A 20,542-nucleotide genomic window follows, 5' to 3' on the forward strand; every position below is an offset into this window, starting at 1 on the left:
CAGAAGTGTGTTAAACACACTATCTCTTGATTATATTGGTTATTAACATTTTAACTAGGTGCTTAAATGTAACTGCATAACTAGTAGATCTTGCAATTGTATATTCTCAGTTCATTTCTCTTCAGTGACTTGAAATGTTTAGGGACAATCCTCTACCTGGTGATTGCAGTAAAGCCAAAATGTTGTTTGGATTGATTGATTAATTGATAAACTGATTTTCCTTTCAGGTCTACCATGAAGAGAGGGGCTTACATAAATGAAGATGAATTTGCTGCTAGTCCAATTAAGATATCTCGAATAGAAGAACCAAAAAGAGGTAATCCATCCCTCAAGGAATTTTGGTTATTTAATTTATATTTCATCTTTCTGCTTTACAAGTCAGCTTACAATAGGAAAACAAATACAAAATACAAAACACAACCATAAAATTGAGACAAAATCAGTGTAATAATTCAGTTTGTCAAAATAATTGTATTTTTGGCATTTTTTTAAAATTACTGGGAGAGTATGGGCTAAACGCATCTCCTACCCATAACTGGGGATCAGAGGAGTCCTCTCATGTATTAGATAGCTGAGCTTCTGGCAGTGTGATATTCCTTTAATACTGTAAGCCACCTGGCGTCAACCACGTGTGAGCAGCTATATAAATTTGTTTAATAAAGAAATCTTCAAAATCTACTAAATAATTAAGCAGGTTCCTAGTGGGATGAGTGGTCCTTCAGACAGGCCCAAAGATATTCAGGACTGTATTACAATGGACAATACCAAAATCTTAAATGTAATGCCTCGTTGGCAATTAGCAGCCAATACCAGCAAGGATCATTCAGTACAAACCTTTTGTAATGTCTATGTAATGTCCATGCAATCTCAGCCTGGAGTGGAAATCCCCCAGGAAAAGAGTCTGGGGCTGTATAGTGCTAAGCCAAAGATCACTCCAAATTGTTCGGAGGAGAGACTTTTGTTCAGTGTTATTATCTCAACACTGACTCAGCCATTCAAACAGAGCAACAAGCATTCAGAATTGGAAGAGTGTTGGATGAAGCTTTAGATCAATAAGAGATCAGTCCTGTAGACTTATGCTTGGCACCCATAGCCTGCTGTATCATAAATTAACTCAGGCAATAGCTTGGAGAGCTGTCAGTCAGACCTCTACCACTTGCCAGATCCATGCTTTCATTCAAGATTGAATCCTAGGTAGTAGATGTTATACGAGCAACTCATCTGCCAGTAAAAAAACAGGTCTGAAGACCTACCTTCATTGCTTTCTTGATTATCGTGGTTAGACTGCAACCTGAAAGGAAGGCCTCTTTCCCTTGCAATGGCCAGGTAGCAGTTTCCCTCCATTTTGCCCCCTGCCAGTTATATATAAAAAATATTTCCTCCCAGTCACGTTCCATTCCTCATTTCACCCCCATCTTCTTGACATCTCCCAACACCAAACCAGTTGATTACTAAATCATCAGTTTTTAAAAAATCATCAAGATAGACCAACCTTTGTCTTGTTAGAACTTTGCTTATGCATGACATTGAATTGGTTGGTCCAGTTGGACTTACACAGCTTCTACAAGAGGCAAGGGGCAAGCTAATTATAGCCACTGGGACCAAGTCCTGTCTCTGTGATGTGCTAAGTGTAGTGCAATGAATCAAGTCTTCTTCAGAGGGCCTCCAGCCTGCAGGTTTTAAACAAGGATTTCATGGAATTTTTTAAAAACCCAGTATCGTTGAGAAATTGGTGCTACAAGAGGTATTTTGCCTTATGTTATGGGGAAAAACTTCTTTTGCTGCATACAGCTAGTATGCTGTCATAGTTAATACATTGGTTTAAGAGTCAAGAGAACTAGGTCAAGTCCACTTCAATTACAGAAGCTCACTGGATTATTTTGTCTGAATCTCTTTCAGTCCTATTCTACCTCATAAATTTAATGTAGGAAAAAAATAGGAGAAGAATATATGCTCAACCTAGAATTTCCAAATAGTTGTAGGAGATAGAGTTAATAAATAAATAAATATATTCAGATTGCCTAGAAACACCCCAAGGCTGGTATTTTTTTCTTCTCCTTTCCTTTCCTGATAAGGAATGAATATGTGGGTACAAGATACATGTGGAGTGGCCGTAATTAAAATTAACCTCTTATGTATACGTGATCATTTGATTAACTACCCAGGAAGGAAGATGAGAAAGAATGGAGCTGGAGTTCCTGTAATGTTTTACAGAAGAGCTCGTAGACCTAGGCACTTGTGAGAAATCAGACCTTGTCTAAATAGTGTGTACTTGGGAGTCAAGTCCAAAGTCCAAAAGCAGCTAAGTCAAGAAATATGTCACATTTTCTCCATGTGACTTTTCAACAGGGCAAATGCTGTCAGTTGGCTTGTTTTTCTATTTTGGTGCAAGTCACAAAATGAGTCACTGGTTTCTGTTGAGAATTCAAGAATCTTATCTCTGTATTCTTTTAGACCTCGTTTCTCCTTGGAGTTCATTTTTAAGCTCCTTTGTGTCAAGGATTTTTTTCTGACTCACTTTGGAGTTTTGAACTCACCCTTGTTGATTGACATGTTGTTAATATAACAGTAGCACATAATCTAAGAGGACTTTGAAATCAGTTGTTCAGGAGAAGTAAATTGAGGACAACCAATATATTATGTTGAACTGTCTGGCTTTAAGTGAGCTTGGTCTCATCAGTTTTTTCAGGATAAGTTACAAGAATTGTTAGGAAACAAAATTCTGAGAGCATTCTAGTTTATCTAGGAACTGGTGTTTACAGAAGGAGAAAACTCCTCAGTATTTCCTGGTAAGGCTAGGAAAGCTTCTTTTTTTATACTTGGCAAAGAATGCCTGTCAGGTTAGACAATTGGGCTCTATCAGTATTTTTCAACCTTGTTGACTTTAAGATGTATGGGCTTCAATTCCCAGAATTCCCTAGCTAGCATGCCACCTGGGAAATTCTGGGGAGTTGAAGTCCACACATCTGGAAGTTGCCAAGGTTGAAAAATACTGGACTAGATGGGTCAATATTTTAATTCAGCATAAAGCAGATTCCTGTACTTAGTCACTTGTGCTAATTAACTCTTGTATTTCTTCAGAATACAACCTGAACTACAGGACCAGAATTGTAGAGTCCTTTCTATATTAAACCTCTTTAGACAGTCTTCGAGCACATGATTCTTGTCCTAATGGAGCAAGAGTACAGATTCTGCCTCTGTCCCCAAAAACTTGATTATATTCTGCAGACACTGTTCCCCCTCTGTTGCTGAACTGCAAGTCTAACCTGACAGAAGGGAAAAAATGTAGATACATGCTAACTGTGCCTAACTGGCTTAATTTAGTGAAACTTCCGATTGTCAGAAGGTTCAACTCCATCCTAGGTTACTATATAAGGCATTATTGTTTCTTACACATATTTTATTTTGAAAATAAGTAGAAGGTTAAGTTTCCCCCCCAAACTTAAAAAATATTTGCATCTACATTATTAGTTTAAGATCAGTAATGTATTTTAATCTCTACAGTTTATTCCTTGATAACAAAAAGTCCTTAATTGTCTAGAAAATTTTAAAAGGCATGTAATATATTAATAATGGGGGGATGCATAGCAATGAAGCATTGAAGTTTCCTTCATGATCCTCTATGTATTTTTAGTTTATTTTTTTAAAAAATGAATTTAAATATAGCAGTGGCTTGACTTCTAAATCCCATCCTCCTTTGCACAACAATTCTCTCCAATATATTTGAGGAACCATTGAACAAACTGAAGGAAGAAAAAAAAAAAAAAGCAAGTACCTGGGTGTTAATTGGCTCATTGTTCAGAACAAATTTGGAAACTTGGCAGAGTAGCTTTTCAAATGTTCTGCCTGATACCAGCAGCAGTGGAGGTTAATTTACATGGGGCTAGAGGCCAGACTATGCTATACTGTCCTGAAAGGGTGTGCATATATTCTGCCTTGCATTGTCAAAGCAAAATAAGGCCAGTGCAATATTAAAAGTGCTATTTCTAGGTCACCCCAGGCTAAATTACTTGTTTCACGTTTTGTCACCTGCTTTTGGCAAAGAGAGAAAATAGTGTTTATATTTTTTTTTCTTTTATCACCTTTCTTTTAGTGTTGTTGTATGTCCGGAAAGAATCAGAAGAAGTATTTGATGCACTTATGCTTAAAGTTCCATCTCTGAAAGGTCTTATGGAAGCTGTAAGTTGTAAGGATCTTTATTATCATACTGTAAGAAAAAAAATGGAGAAACCTACCTATCTTCTTCTTTGTACTTAATCTAAATAGCTACTGTATGCTGTCTAAGTGTAGGATTTCAAATGCTTGAATTATTACAAAAAAATTGGATTTAGATTCTTATTCTGTGTTAGCATAGAATATGTACCTTCTAGTTGTTGGAATTCAAGTAACAGTATTATTTCTAGCTGGGACATCCTATGTTGCATAGAAACATATTATAACTCGCTTGGTATAAACTGGAACCTGACCACTAGTATCTTTATGGATGGCCAGGAATACTGTATGTGACATGGATGTGATTACAAATGGTAATGTACAATGGCTTACACCATCTTTATCTTCCTAAAAAGAATTATGTGAAAGACCTAACTGACCATAACTATAATGGAAGATAGAAGTCAATATTTATAGGACTTCTTGGTGCTAATCATGGCCTATGGAATTTGTGCTTCTGCTCACACTATTTCATGGAAATATAACAATTGTAATGTTATACAATATAACAATATAACATTGGTTGGGTATGCAAGCAGAAACCTAAGAGTTGAATCAAATGAGATCAAATGGAATGTAGATTGAAAACAAAAAAGTGAGATTGAAAACAAAAATGTTTTACAGAAACATTTCAGAACCATGCCTGGTTTCATGGTTAATTTGTCTTTATAAGGGGTTTCAACTGCTATTCTTATGTTTTTATTGTTTTCACTCTCTTTTCATTGTTAGCTGCCCAGGGTCATGTATATGAGATGGGCGGCCTATGAATTATTAAATAAAAAATAACTGATGTTTGAACATTTAGAGAGAGTGTGAGAGGTTCAATTTGCAAATCAAATAAAGAAAGGAAGAATGGAAAGGTTGAGAAACATGAGAAAATCAAACAAATCATGACTGAATGGGGATGATGAGAAAAAGAGGGAAATAAGAAATTTAAAATTCAAAAGATGGCTCATGTGGAACATACAGTAGTAGAAGCAAGGATCGTTTGCAAGTAGAGAAAGATATGGACAAGTACAGTAAAGGGTATTAACTCTACTTTGTTATATTTCATTTTCCTTTTCTCACCTCACATCTTATTTTCATTGGTTTACTATTTCATTTTCTCTGTTCTGTACATGGCCTAAAATTGCTTATCTCAAAAGGGAATAGAATGATGGGTATATATTTACAGCACTTAGTTCTGGGTATCTATTTTCATTGGTAGGTAATGGTTATTTATTAACTTGTTAAGCCAAATGCGCGTTTTGAAGGAAATACAAAAACTACAGAATAATTTTAGATTTTTCTAATTGATATATAAACCAAGCAGGCTAAACCAATTTCTTTCCATCACACTATCTGTGGTAACATAGCATGTGAAGAGGACGCATTTGCAGGGATTAGAAGGAACAAGCAAAGAACTGTTAATACTTTTAACCTGCACTTCCCTCTGAGAGGAGGGCTGGGCACTAGTGTAATTTTCAGAAAACATACAGATTTCTATTCATATTGATCATCCAAGAAGTCACTTTTGTTTGGAGAAAAATTAGTTGTCTGAATTTTCCTTTTCCTTAGAAAATGAATTCTGTTTGGCAAGCAACTCTTTCAACGGCAAATTTCAAAAATGTAACTCTCTCTCCACACCAAATTTAGCATTCATTATCAAGAAAAAATGCATTGTAAATTGTTCATAATAACACATTTTTAAAGTATAAATTGTATCTCTCTCTCTTTTATCTCTATCTCATGCTGCTAAACTGGATGAAGACATTTTTTGCATAGGTATATGTAAATTCTTCTATAAAAAAGAATCATGAAAAACTGAAAATTAAAGAAACAAAATTAATGGCTAAGGTGTTAACATGGGATATACAGTATATAAGAAAAGCTTTAATTGGGCTACTTTCACTGTACGATCAACAGACACATCAACCTACAACCAGCCTACAAACCCCTCAGAATTCAAATCAACCGCACAGCCAACCAGAGACAGCACTGGCCCTCAACCAACCCACACAAGCCCCAACTCAACCAGCACCTCCCATTGACCCTCACCTGACCTCACCTCCCCATCACAAGACCCTCACTTGACACAACCCACACCTGACCCATCAAAAATCCTCACCTGATGTGTTATCACCATCACAAGACCTACTGATCACAATCCTTATAAGCAGAAGAACACTGACATTGACATCCTCTAAATTCTGCTAAATATGTTATCTTGCCCGGTAACAAAACACTTGGAAACCAACCCACAAGTTGTGGGAGTTTCTGAGAAATTCAACAGTATACATCAGAGATTAACTCAGTTCAGATATCACACTAAATTGCAGCTAAAGAAATTTGCTTAATTCAACCTGTTCTCTGACTTGGGAAGTCATAATTTGTGATCAGTGAGGAAACCAGAGTCTGGAACTATGATTTATAAACTACCGATAGACATTGTTAAATGTGGGCTGGCTTGATGCATGACCTGATAAGGCATGACCTGATAAGGCATAAGACAAAGCCAAACTGATTGCCATGACAGTCTGCTGTGTGACTTTCTCTCTCAGCCCAACCCATCTCAGAGAGTTGTTGTTGTGGGGAAAATTAGGAAATAGGTGTGTTGGATATGTTCACTGCCTTGCATTATTTGTAAAAATAATAAAGATGAGATACAATACAAATAGAAATAAATAAAAACAGTCAATGAAATCATATACAGACAATGAAATCATGTATTTTTCGGACTATAAGATGCACTGGTGCATAAAACGCACCAAGATTTTGAAGAGATAAGCAAGGAAAAAAAGTTTTTTCCCTCCCCAGCCCACAGGAGCACTCTGCAGGCCTCCCAAAGCCTCTGTGCGCCCTGTTTTTGCGAAAAATGGACCCATTTTTGATAAAAACGGGACACATGGGGCAGGGCTTCGGGAGGCCAAAAATGATTGTATTCGGTGTATAAAATGCACCAACATTTCCACCCTCTTGTAGGGGGGGGGGGGAAAGTGTGTCGTATTTACTCCGAAAAGTACGGTAAGTAAATTTATATCATGCTCTTTTTTTGCTGTATGTGATGGAAATTTAAATCATGATTTCAGTTGTAATGTATATTTTGTCATAGGCATTAGTAAGTAATTCTGATGTTGTGTATTGTATAAAAGTATTTTCCCTTCTGTGGTTCAAGGATTTAACCTTTTTTATTTGATTTTTATATTTAGATATCTGAAAAATATGATGTCCCCTTGGACAAAATAGGAAAAGTCTTCAAGAAATGTAAAAAAGGGTGAGTATATCTAAATTAACACTTCTTAATTGGTGTGCAGTTTTTATCTTTTTCATCTTGCATACAACCAGCCTCTCCCTTCACTCAATCTGTGTCTTCTCCATTTCCCTTGAACCAGAAGGGTGGCGACAGTTTACATCTACTGTCATAATATCCAGAATTATTTGCTCAGCAAACTGGGAGTTTTGTATTTAAGGCAGATTGCACATACTGTGAATTGACTTTGTTTATCAGAAAGTTGCAAAAGATAATCACATGACCCCAGGACACTGTAACTGCCACAATACGAACCAATTGTCAGGCATCTGAATGTTGATCACATGACCATGGGGATGCTGCACCAGCCGTGTGAAAAATGATCATGTCACTTTTTTCAGTGCTGCTGTAAATTTGAACAGTCACTAAATGAATGTTTGTTAAGCGGAGAACTACCTGTAATAATCCTTTAATATTTTTTTCTAAAAATTGCCATGAAGTTTCATAGAAAGCTACATATTCTTGGCTTCTGTATTGACTGCCAATGCCATATTTATTCTCAACTGCAGAGCTACTGGCGCTCTTTTCATTTTCAAAATCTGCATTATGTTTGCAAATGCCCTGGAATTCAGTGGAGATAGGATGCTTTAACCTGCAATTGTACCTAAATGAGCAGGGATTTTTCTTAAAATGATTCTGAATGAACAACATGCAAAGCACTCTATAAAATAAACACAAACTGGCATAAAGCCAGTTCAAGAGTGGATTCTCACTTCAGTCAATGTCAATATTTAATAGCAAATAATTTATTTAATAGTCATTTCCCTTCCTCTTGGTCATGGGAAATGGATACCATGTGGACATTTATTAAACTTTTCTATTGGGCATCTGTAAACCTTTCTCAAAGTTACATTTTTAAGAGATCTTTGAGCAGAAGTGAAGCTTGTTTATAGTATGCAAATGACCTTTTTATTTACCGTGAACTAAAACAGGATAGGCTGCACAAGGTAAGAAAAAAGGTTGATACCTATAGAAGTTATGACATTTTCCTTAGTGTTTTCAAGGTTTCTTGCTAATAGACTTGTACTGCTGTGGACTGATTAAATTTCCTCCGTGGCTTTTTGAAACTAGTCCATAGTGGCATTTTTTTTTCATACTAAGTGGAAAGCGTGAAGTACAGACTCTTTGCCTAATATAATTTTCTCATTGAGAAGAGTGTGCTACTTTGCTAGGCTAACCAGAATATTCTGCTCTATTAGGTCCAAAGATGCTAACTTTTTCATTACTTTAGTTCTGACAGTTTTTGGTTCCGCTATGATATGTCCTGTTCTTAATACCCGATTTTTTTTCTTAGTATTTTAGTGAATATGGATGATAATATTGTGAAGCATTATTCCAATGAAGACACCTTCCAGTTACAGATAGAAGAAGCTGTTGGATCTTACAAACTCACCCTTACTGAAATCTGAAACCTAATTTGTTGGGCTCCTTGTGGTATCTTTCAGTGAAGGCTCTAAATACAAAACCTCGTTTGTTTTTGTCCTCAGGATCTACATGTGTTTTTAAGGAAGAAGTCATTTTATTCTTCCAAAGAACCTTTGGAATATCATTTTGTTTTTTTTAAAAAAAAATAAGCATTATCAATTGATAAATCAGGCCTTTTGGCTGCAACACTGCACTTGAAACAGAAGAACAGACATTGATTTTATTTTTTAAAAAAATGAAATTTGCATATATAATCAAAGCACAATTAAAATGAACTTGTTATATTATCAACACATTCCCTTATCCATTAAATATGTGTGTAAGTTTCTTTATCAGCTCAGAACTTCCAAACTCCTTTGGTGCTTATAGGAGTTTCAGAAAAGTGTAGGATTGGATTGTTGTGATGTTTACAGCTGCCCAGGACATAAGACTATAATTTTCTGCTACAATTTCTTGTTTCTTGCTTTATGAAGAACTTTAATTGTGTGTAGCCCACTGATGAACTATATCTGTATATAAGTGTGGTGTATTTTGAAGGGTTGTAAATGTGTACATAGATTATATTATATATAATATTCAGGATATACAGTGGTATGATTATATATCTATGTGCATACATAACATAAAGCATATGACAAAGCCAACTTGAAAAGGTTATATGTATATAAATATATCACTAAGAAAAGCAATCTTGGTGCTAAATTAAATTTTCGTTGAGCATATTCAATCTCTTGTAAGGGAAAATAGGTAAAAGGACATTTTTGCATACTTTATTTAATTTCTTTTTATTATTAGAGTCTGAGATGAGACTTGCTCATGTACCCTATGATTATAACTGAAGAAGCATTAAGCATCAAGCATCAGAACTGGTATTAGTGACTTTGGGCTTCAGTTCTCACTGCAATTTCAAACACTATTATTTTCTTTGTTCCAAAATATAGATGCCTACCATTTTAATACAAGAAACAGAGATTATATTCTCACCATTTTCCATTATAAATCAGAGTACATTTGCAAGGTTTACGGCATAGAATAGATGCTTCCAAAAATAAGCTCTGTAAACTGCTACGGCAGCAAACAATAATCCTGGTTCCATTCAACATGCTACATAAATCATTATGTAGTTTGTTTTGTGCAGGGATTTTCAAGCTGTGCAAACCCCAAAATGGAAGTTTATGTAGTTTGATTTGTGCAGGGATTTTCAAGCTGTGCAAACCCCAAAATGGAAGTTTAAGAAGATTGTGATTTAGTCAATAAAAGGTCATTAAAAAAAACATAACTTAAAATAATATGTGAGCCAGACAGCATAATGGGATTCCTAATGGACTCCACCCACACCAGTGCTAGTTGCACAGATGTGAATTCAATATATGTTTTGAGGAGAAAGTGATGTAGCCAGTCAGGAGACACACATTACCTACTACAACTAGCCAATAAAACTACTTGTTATTTCTTTGGTTGCCAAAATTTTATTTGGGCTACATGTTTATTTTGAAATACGCTTTCTCCATACAACCTGCTTGCACACTATATAATACATATGACCCCCTACTCCAGATTCCTTTTGGTCAGACTCCTACTTTATTTGATATGGTTAGGTTTGTATATTGTTTTTATTAATCACTTTGAATGTCTTTTATGGGGCCCAAAAATATTTTGAGCAAATATAAACATTAATAGTAGCAGAGGAAAAAAAAAAACATTCACATGAATGAAGCCCATTTCAAAATGCCATTTAAGTGATAAACCTGCATTGTTGGCTGGCTCATGACTTTTCTGTCAGTCTCCCCCAACCTCCTAAATCCTGACATATTAGCTAAATTACAATCCAATACCTCTATACAGCATGAAGCTGAGAAGGTTAATTCTGCAACAGGCTAGCACAAAGTTTTGCCTGGAATTTTGAACACTTAGGCTCTTCGTTATTTGATTTCTTTATCTATTGTGTGTGGTTCTTATTACCACTATTATTATTATAATTATTATTAGTATTATGTATATTGCATAGCAATAGAATCCTGAGAAATGTTGAATAGATGTATATGTTGAAGCAAACCCAGAGAATCCTTCCTAAAAGAAAAATCTAATAACTTTAATAAACTCTAATAATTGTAAATAGTCATGTATTTACAGATTAAAGATTAAATAGATCTTGTTGATGAAACAGTTTCTGAAAATGCTGTCATTAATAATTCAGAGTTGGAAGATAATATATCAAGAGAATTTTTGTATCTGTAAACATGCATGACAATTTCCGTCTTTTGTAGAAAATTGAGGTTTTGCTACAGATAAAATTGAGTAAATATAAGATTTTTCTCTATTAAGAATGAATGCACTTGTGGTTATATTTATATGTAATGTATGAATTAAACTGTTGATTTATTTTGTGGGACATGGGGCTTTTAACCATAGCCATATTTGTAGAGTTCAATGGAAGTGATTTTGCCCATGTTTGCCTTTATGTGTCTGTGTAATTGAACATTTGCTGTAAGGCAAGAGCAATTAAATTTTATATGTCCATTTGTAACCATTCAGTTAACTTTGACTGGTATTTGTTATAAGTGGAGGTGGGTGTTTGCTCAAAGCAAGGAAAGGCAACACAATGCCCACAGATATCTAAAACTGAAGTCTTGTTTTCCTTCACTTCTAATTCACAACTATTTTGAAAATAAAAAGTTATTCTGGGTAATAATAAAATTATAAAAAAAGACAAAAAGAGATAATGGGGACAGATATTAAATATGTTTAGTGTAATTCTGTTCTATTTCATTTACAAAGAGGCCTCTTTACAATATAGGACAAATTATTATTCTTTTGATTAGAATAAGATGGGTGGGTGATTTTCAAACAAAGGAAAAACTTTATTTTGGTATACTGCCCAAGTAAAGCATCTTTTGGAATGTTTTCTTCTTGTAAAACAGAACTGGTCCTCACTACACAGCATATAATATTTGTAAATTAAACCTCATCTGCATTTTCCTATTTATATCCTGTTTCCCATCATTTGCTAATAGTAAGATTACATTTCCCTTTGTTACTATATACTACAGTACATCTAACATACTATTGAGCTGCAGTGGTGCATTGGTTAGAGTGCAGTACTGCAGGCTACTTCTGCTGACTGCCTTCAATTTGGCAGTTCAAATTTCACCAGGGTCAAGGTTGACTCAGCTTTCCATCCTTCCGAGATAGGTAAAATGAGGACCCAAGTTGATGGGGGCAATATGCTGACTCTGTATACTGCTTAGAGAGGGCTGTAAAGCACTGTGAAGCAGTATATAAGTCTAAGTGCTATTGCTAAGTGTTATTTCATTTAACTTTTCATGATGATATAACTATAATGTTATATAACTAACATGAAAATACACTACATACAACGATCTTGACAGACTTGAACATTGGGCGTTATCTAACAAAATGAAATTCAATGGTGAAAAAAGTAAGGTTCTAGATTTAGGCAAGAAAAACCAAATGCACAGGTACAGTATAGGTGGTACCTCACTCAATAGTATAACTGTGAGAAGAATCTTGAAGTCCTAGTAGACACTTAAATATGAGCCAGTAGTGTGCTGCAGTTGCCAAAAAAGCCAATCTAGTTCTAGACTGCATTAACAGAGGGATAGAATCAAGGTCACGTGAAGTGTTAATACGATTTTATAATGTCTTGGTAAGGCCACACTTGGAATACTGCATCCAGTTTTGGTCGCCATGATGTAAAAAAGATGTTGAGACTCTGGAAAGAATACAGAGAAGAGCAGCAAAGATAATTAGGGGGCTGGAGGCTAAAACATATAAAGAACAGTAGCTGGAATTGGGTATGTCTAGTTTAATGAAAAGAAGGACTAGCAGTGTTCCAATATCAGAAGCAGCAACCTAGAACTAAGAAGAAATTTCCTGACAGAACAATTCATCAATGGAACAACTTGCCTCCAGAAGTCATGAATGCTCCAACACTGGAAGTTTTTAAGAAGAGATTGGACAACCATTTGTCTCCTCTCCTCTCCTCTCCTCTCCTCTCCTCTCCTCCTCCCCTCCCCTCCCATCCTTCCGAGGTCGGTAAAATGAGGACCCAGATTGTTGGGGGCAATACAGTATACTGATTCTGTAAACTGCTTAGAGAGGGCTGTAAAGTACCCTGTTCTCCCCAAAATAAGACATCCCCTGATAATAAGCTCAATCGGACTTTTGAGTGCATGGCAATAAGGCCAAGCGCTTATTATGGGTTCAAAAAAATATAAGTCAGGGTCTTATTTTCAGGGAAACACAGTACTATGAAGCAGTATGTAAGTCTAAATGCTATTGCTATTGCTATTAAGACACTGGGCTTGATGACCGGAAGGTTGGCAGTTCAAGACCAAGTATCAGGTGACAGAGTTAGCTTCCATTATTTGCTCCAGCTCTTGCTAACCTAGGAGTTCAAAAACATATAAATGCAAATAGACAGATACCGCTTCAGTGGAAAGGTAACAGTGTTCCATGCGCATTCGGCATATATTCATGCCCGCCAAATGGCCATGGAAACATCTTCGGACAATGCTGGCTCTTCAGCTGAGGAGATGAGTGCCATCCCCTAGAATCAGACACAACTGGCAGGGGAAACATTTGCCTTTACAGGAAACTAAGTAGTGTCTGCTGTCTCTCTCTCTGTGTCTCTCCCTCCCTCCCTCTCTCTTTCACAATACACCCCAACACAAATGTCTGAAAGATTTTCTCACCTCTTGCTCTTGGTGTGTGTACACATTTGCTCATAACTAAGAGCTGTGGCAACAAAATTGACGTGAGGGCTCTGTCTCATTATAAGTGGCTTGCTTGGGCAGTTCGAAAGCATGTAATATACCGCATATGGGGCTGGAGGAACAGATTCCAGTGGGGCAAACTAATCTTCAAAGCGACCTCCTTTCCCGTTGAAGATGTGACATAACGGAAGTGTTAACAGATCTGCAGATTAAGCTGAGCTCAAAATTCTGTTTAACTATGAAGTTATAATTTGAGATAAGTAAAAAAATACATGCTTGTCACCCCTCGCCCATCTTCAATGTTCTATTATAACACAGTCAATTAACATCCCCAAGGTACATTAAAAACATGAAAAATAGTATAAGTTTCCATCACACTGCTGTGGCTATGAGCTTAACTTTTTGATGCCATATGACACTAACTGTCACTATAGATATTTTCCTTGGCTGTATAAGACCCTCCTTGATGCCAATGTAAAGACCACTTATATCTTCCTTCCCACACACATTATACATTTAAACAGAAACTGGGCATGTTGCAAAGCCGTAGGATCTAACATTGCTTTTATTTCCAAGATTTCCAAGAAAATAAAAATGATGGGTGTGTACAGGGTTTCTTCCAAAATAAAAAAGGAGACAAAGGTGAGCTGGAGAGATAGGAGATATGTAAGGGTTTACTGTAATAAAAGTAGCAGAGAGCAATGGCCTCAGTTTACTTTTCTGTTGAATGAGTCTTTTGTGAGTGACCATGCTCAGAGCTTCTAAAATATCTAATATTCCTATTGTATTAAAAGTGTTTCTACTTGTGTTATAGCAATTCATTGCCCTCTAATTACAGGATGAGTTAAATGAGGATAGAAAAACACTGATAATATAACTGCTCACTGCTTTCCTCTTATAAATGAATGCTTTATACTAAGATCGCCCTGTCAGTTTAGTGTATTGAGTCAAGACACTGCAACAGAATAAGATAGTAAGTGAACAGTACAGTGCTGGTTTACTTCTAAAAAGAAAAGAATTAAAATTGGAATGCCTGCACAGCATATTCTTTAATACTGTCCGTTCCCAAGGCAAGGATATTCTGAAATATTTACTGAATAACCTCCTTTTAAATATTAACATTTTCAGCTTGTAAATGTACCTGTGATTTTGTTTCCAATTAGCTGTGGATAGTACAGAATTCCTCTTCCACAGTTTGCTCAACTTCCTATTAACTGCAGCAGATGATTGAGGGTTTTCTTTGCATTTTTCTTCTTTTCATTTTTATATCACTTAGCTCTTTTGAAAAAGTACAAAAGGTGAGAGAAAATCAGTAATAATTTCTTTTTTCCTAATTAAGCTACCATATCCAGATCACACAAATCTGTATGATGACTAACTAGAGGGGCAGGAAAGAGAGTCAGGAAGCCTATGCTGCTCTTTAGTGGTTATCCAAATTTTTTTCGACCAAATCTGGTAGCCTAACAGGTGGCTATTTTTACCCATGATCTTAATATTCATAGCCCGAAAATACACAGTATCCAACCAGGTGAAGTTTATCTGAAGTTGTGTGTGTGTGTGTGTGTGTGTGTGTGTGTGTGTGTGTGTGTGTGTGTTTTGCATAGGCACAAAATGGCAGAGGATTTTTTTACTTTGCAAAAAGTATGCTTTTTTCATGCCTTTGTTAAATTGGTCTTGATGTCTACTTTTCTTTGTTTTATTAAACTTATATGCCACCTATCTCGCTAAGGCTTGCATTTTAAAGTGGCTTACAATTAATCAATAGAAATGCCAATATAAAACTTTAAAACAATGAACACATTAAATTTAAATTAACCAGGATGCGTACTGGGGATCAATGGGAGGTGGGTCTTATCTAATCCATTAGCCACCTTTAGAATTACATGCTCCTTTTGGGGGCCCAGGCCAATTGGCAGAGCCAGGTCTTCGCCTTTTCAGAAGGCCAAAAGGGTGGGAGTGGATCTCACGGGGGTGGGGGGTGGGGTGTTTGCAGAGAACAGAAGCCAAACAGAAAATACTCTTCTCCTGGACTCCAAGGTTTGATCAAAATAAGGAGAACCACCTGCATTAAAGAATATTATGGATTATTTTATGACTGATTGAGTCAGTGAACAATCTAGACAAATTTTTAAATTAAGAGTGGGTAAAAAAGGGCAGTTATTTTTCCAGTTCAAACTGTGCTTCCCATAAAATGAAAATATATAAAGGGACTGCATCAAATGATATCTAAGAAGGCACAAGAAGGAATATAGAAAATGTGGCATAATACAGTAAATGCTTTTTTTAAAAAAATGAGTGAATGAGGTAGGCCAGGCAGGAAACATGTGACAAAGACTACTGAAACTCCACTTTATTGTTGCATGGTATAATAACAGTATCTTGGAAGTTTGAGAGAGATTTTCTCTTTCTCTAAACTTTTGCCCTCCACCCCCTGCCAATAGGCAAGAGAATCAAGGCATGGCAATCCCAAGAGTTTGTTTTTTGTTTTCATCTTTTCTTTTTTAGGGGCTAAACTTGCACTTAGTGCATTACTGCTTTTGCCTTGCTTCTTCAAATCTATCTCCATATTCCCCACTCCAGTGTTTTTCAACCTTAGCACCTTTTGAGATCTGTGGATTTCAACTCCCAGACTTGGATAGTCTGGGAATCTGGCAGAGAATTGTTAGAGTTGAAATTCCCAAATCTTGAAGTTGCCAAGATTGAAAAACATTGGTCTATCTATGCCATTATAGCAAATGTTTCTGAACTGAGGAAAAGAAGTGATATCTCTGAGATTTTGGCATTATCTGATACACAGGATACCAGATGGGTCTTCCTTGCTCTGACTAAGGAATTCAAGTTTTACTGCAATTTGTCTTATCAATCTTCAGCTTTGACATCATGCTAACAATACAAACCATAGCACCTCCTTGCAAGAACATGTTACAATGTGATTTAAAAGCTAATGGTTAAATTTGAGCTGGCAATGTTTTCTTTTGATTTAAGCTCAATTCTTTCACAAATAAAACACACATTGTCAGAAGCAAGCACTGTCGAGTTTCACAGTTGCTTCCCAAAAATTCTCAAAAAATTATAGCTATGCTCCTTCAGAGACTGACATCACTGGCAATTATTCCTGGGACAGAAACCTTTGTAGAGCGCTACAGGCAATCAGAAAGATCAGCAGTTCAAATCCCTAGTACAGGTCTCCTGCGTGAGCAGGGGGTTGGACTAGATGACCTCCAAGGTACCTTCCAACTCTGTTACTGTTAAATTAAGCAAAGGTCTTTCTGAGGAGACATGCTGGCTGAGGAATTCTGGGAGTTGAAGTCCACAGACTTTAAAGTGGCCAAAGTTGGGGGGAAACCCCCCTCCCCCCATGTCTAGACAGGCTAAGGAGTGTGCTAGAGGTTCAGCCTGACTGCAGGTAAACAGATTGTAATTATCTGTTTCTAGGGAATCTCTGGAAGAAGGAAACTGGACTGCAGTTTTTGATTACTGCAGTTTATAACATGCAGTTTAAAAGGACTCTTAATCTGTTGCTGGCTGCTATCTTAATCATGTCTACTCGATGTTTATTGGAAAGAGACGTATGATCTGGCTGAGTGTCTTCCGTTGGGTTCCAAGCTAGGAGTTTGAGCTTTGTACTTAAACACTGGTTGAGTGGCCAGAAGTCATGGGACCAAGTTGTAGCTTTGTTCAGCTGCCTTTGGCAGGCACACGTGAATTGTAATTAATATTTTAACAGACTTTGGAAACTAACACGTACATCCTTTCTCATAAGTCAAAGCACACTCTGTCAGCCTCGCAAATGGAAAAAAATTGTCATCTGTAAAAAAATCTTTGCATAACTGAAAAAATGTATATTTTTTGTATACAAAATGTACATTTTTTGTATAAAGAAAAAAATCTTTGCATAACTGAACATTTACGAATACAGAATATGAATTTATTTTAACCCACTAATCAAGAACATGATAATAAAGACTATTTTTTACAATCAGTTTATTCATAATATGTAATGGTTGCTTAATTCTCAATTATTTTGTAAATGGGGGCCAATCCTCTGAAGAAAGAAGTCTCTTATCTTCAAAATTGTTAGGAATTATAAGCATATGGAGCCAGTAAACAGACTATAGTGTGGATCCTTCCACAAAATGGCTCCTATGAGAATTCTCTGGTGACAAAATGGCTGCCTTGGGCACCTAATTTACTAGGGCTACTAGATTTGGTTGCACAAAATCAAGATAGCCACTAAATAAAATTAGTTAGCATTTTCTGTACAAATGGTCCTTGATTTATGACCGTTCATTTAGTGACCTTTGAAAATGCAACAGTATTGAAAAAAAATGACTTATGAGCGGTTTTCATACTTACAATCATTGCAACATCCCTGTGGTCATGTGATCAAACTTTGGACACTTGCCAACTGGCATGTATTTATGACAAGTTGCCGGGGTCATGTGACCACCATTTGTAACCTTACCAGCTGGCTTTCGACCAGCAAAGTCAATGAAGAAAGCCAGATTCGCTTAACGACCACATGATTCATTTAACTGCAGTGATTTCCTTAACGACTATGGCTAAAAAGATTGTAAAATGGTGCAAATCATTTTTTTTATTGAAAAGTTTTACAAAGAAAATTTTTTCCCCCAGTATTCCCCCCACCCTTTTTCCCTCCCCCCCCACCCCTTTCCCCCATCCCATCCTCCCCCCCAGACTTCCCAGAGCAAAATACAGGGTATTTCAATTAACAATCATAAGCTAAATTAACCTAACTATCCTTGAACTACCAAATCCCCCCCCTGAAACCTTAACTCCACTATAGGTAACGTAAACTTCTAGAATTTAACATTCATTCATAAGCTATTTGATATTTTCTTGTCTGATACTTATTTTGAATATAATCAATCCATCTTCTCCATTCTGATATATATCTTTCTTGTGTATAGTCCTTCAAATACGCAGAAATTTTCGCCATTTCCGCTAGATTCACTACTTTCAATGTCCACTCTTCAATAATAGGCAAAAAGTCCTTCTTGCAGTATTGCGCTACCAACAGCCTAGCTGCTGATATTAAATTTAAAATCAATTTAGTCTCTAATGCTGTACAATCCGTAGTTATACCCAATAAAAACAATTGCGGAGTAAATTTCAACCTTTTTTTCAGGATGTTCTGCATCACCCACCAAATTTTTATCAAAATGCCTTAATTTTCTTACAAGTCCACCATATATGATAATAAGTTGCATCATCACATTCACATCTCCAACATTTAGCTTGCAAATTTGGATACATACATGATAATTTTTTAGGATCTAAATGCCATCTATAAAATATTTTATAAAAATTTTCTCTTAGACTTTGTGCTTGCGTGAATTTAACATTTCTAACCCAAATCTTTTCCCATGTTTCTATCATCACTGGTTCCTGAAAGTTTTGTGCCCATTTTATCATACAATCCTTAACCAATTCTGTTTCTGAATCTATTTCCAGTAGTGCATTATACAATCTTTTAATATGCATTTGACTTTGGTCTCTAATCTGTTTTACCAAATTTTCCTCATTTTGCATAACACCAATTTTTTGATCTTCCCTCCATCTAGCCTGAAGCTGACCATACTGAAACCAAGTGTAGATTATCCCTTCTTCTTTCAATACATTTAAAGATTTCAATTGCAATTTACCCCTTTCCATAAAAAGAAGCTCTTTATAAGTAATCACCTCCTGTTTTTGTTCTATACTTATATTTTCTATTGCATGTCTGGGATTTGCCCATATAGGTATCTTGTAGTTTAGCTTATATTGATACTTTTTCCAAACCCTCAACAAAGCATTTCTAAGTATGTGACCTTTAAACACTTTATACACTTTTTTTTCATATAGCAAGTAAGCATGCCATCCATATAACAGATCATAACCTTCTATATTTAACATTCTCTCTTCAGTTAAATTAAACCAGTCACTAATTTGTGAAAAAACAGCTGCTTCATAGTACAATCTTAAATTAGGCATTTTAAGACCTCCTCTCTCACGTACATCCTGTATTATTTTCAGTTTTACTTTTGGTTTTTTCCACCCCAAATAAAGGTATTAACCCCTTTCTGCCACTCCCTCAAATTTCCATCTTTCTTAAGCACTGATATCATTTGAAACAGAAATAGAAACCTGGGTAATACATTCATTTTTATTACTGCTATCCTTCCCAGTAGAGATAATTGTAACTTTTTCCAATTTTCCATTTCTTTCTACACTTTTTGCCAAAGAACTTCATAATTGTTTTTAAATAATTTCGTATTTGAGGCTGCAATATATACTCCTAGATATTTAACCTTTTTAACTATTTCAAACCCCGTTATTCTTCCTAAGTCTTCTCTTTGAGATATAGACATATTTTTAGTTATCATCTTTGTCTTATGTTGATTTATCTTAAATCCAGATACCTTACCATATTGACTTATTATGTCCAACATATGGGGAGCCAATTCTATAGGTTGAGATAAAGTAACAACCAAGTCATCTGCAAACGCTCTTAATCTATAATCTTGCTGTCTAATTACAATTCCCTTTATTTTATCAGTCACGTATCTTATTCAACAAAACTTCTAAAGTTAAAATAAACAACAATGGAGACAAAGGGCAACCCTGCCTTGTTCCTTTCTCAATTTTAAAAACATCTGTTAAACCTCCATTAACTATTATTTGTGCTGTTTGTTCCTGATATATTGCTCTAATTGATTGTGTAAAATACTCTCCAAAATGCATTTTTTCTATTATCTTAAACAGAAATTGCCAATTCAATCGATCAAATGCCTTCTCTGCATCCAAAAATATGAACGCTGCAGGGACTTGGTTGTTTTTTTCCAAATATTTCAGTAAATTTACAATTTGTCTGACATTG

At 35.8% G+C, this 20,542-nt stretch overlaps 1 protein-coding gene across 1 annotated transcript in view; it reads left to right on the forward strand.

Moving 5' to 3' along the window:
• The window catches only part of GRHL1 (grainyhead like transcription factor 1), a 40,500-nt gene extending 31,590 nt beyond the window's left edge, over positions 1–8,910 (forward strand). Inside the window, exons 10-13 of the mRNA XM_070955383.1 lie at positions 228–316; positions 4,094–4,179; positions 7,401–7,465; positions 8,796–8,910. Of these exons, the coding sequence (XP_070811484.1) occupies positions 228–316; positions 4,094–4,179; positions 7,401–7,465; positions 8,796–8,910 (355 nt within the window). The remainder of the gene's footprint in view (positions 1–227; positions 317–4,093; positions 4,180–7,400; positions 7,466–8,795) is intronic.
• Positions 8,911–20,542: the final 11,632 nt, after the last annotated feature.

This window comes from Pituophis catenifer, unplaced genomic scaffold (assembly GCF_029215685.1).
Source record: "Pituophis catenifer annectens isolate HBS135680 unplaced genomic scaffold, rPitCat1.0.hap2 SCAF_1, whole genome shotgun sequence".
NCBI classification, from domain to species: domain Eukaryota; kingdom Metazoa; phylum Chordata; class Lepidosauria; order Squamata; family Colubridae; genus Pituophis; species Pituophis catenifer.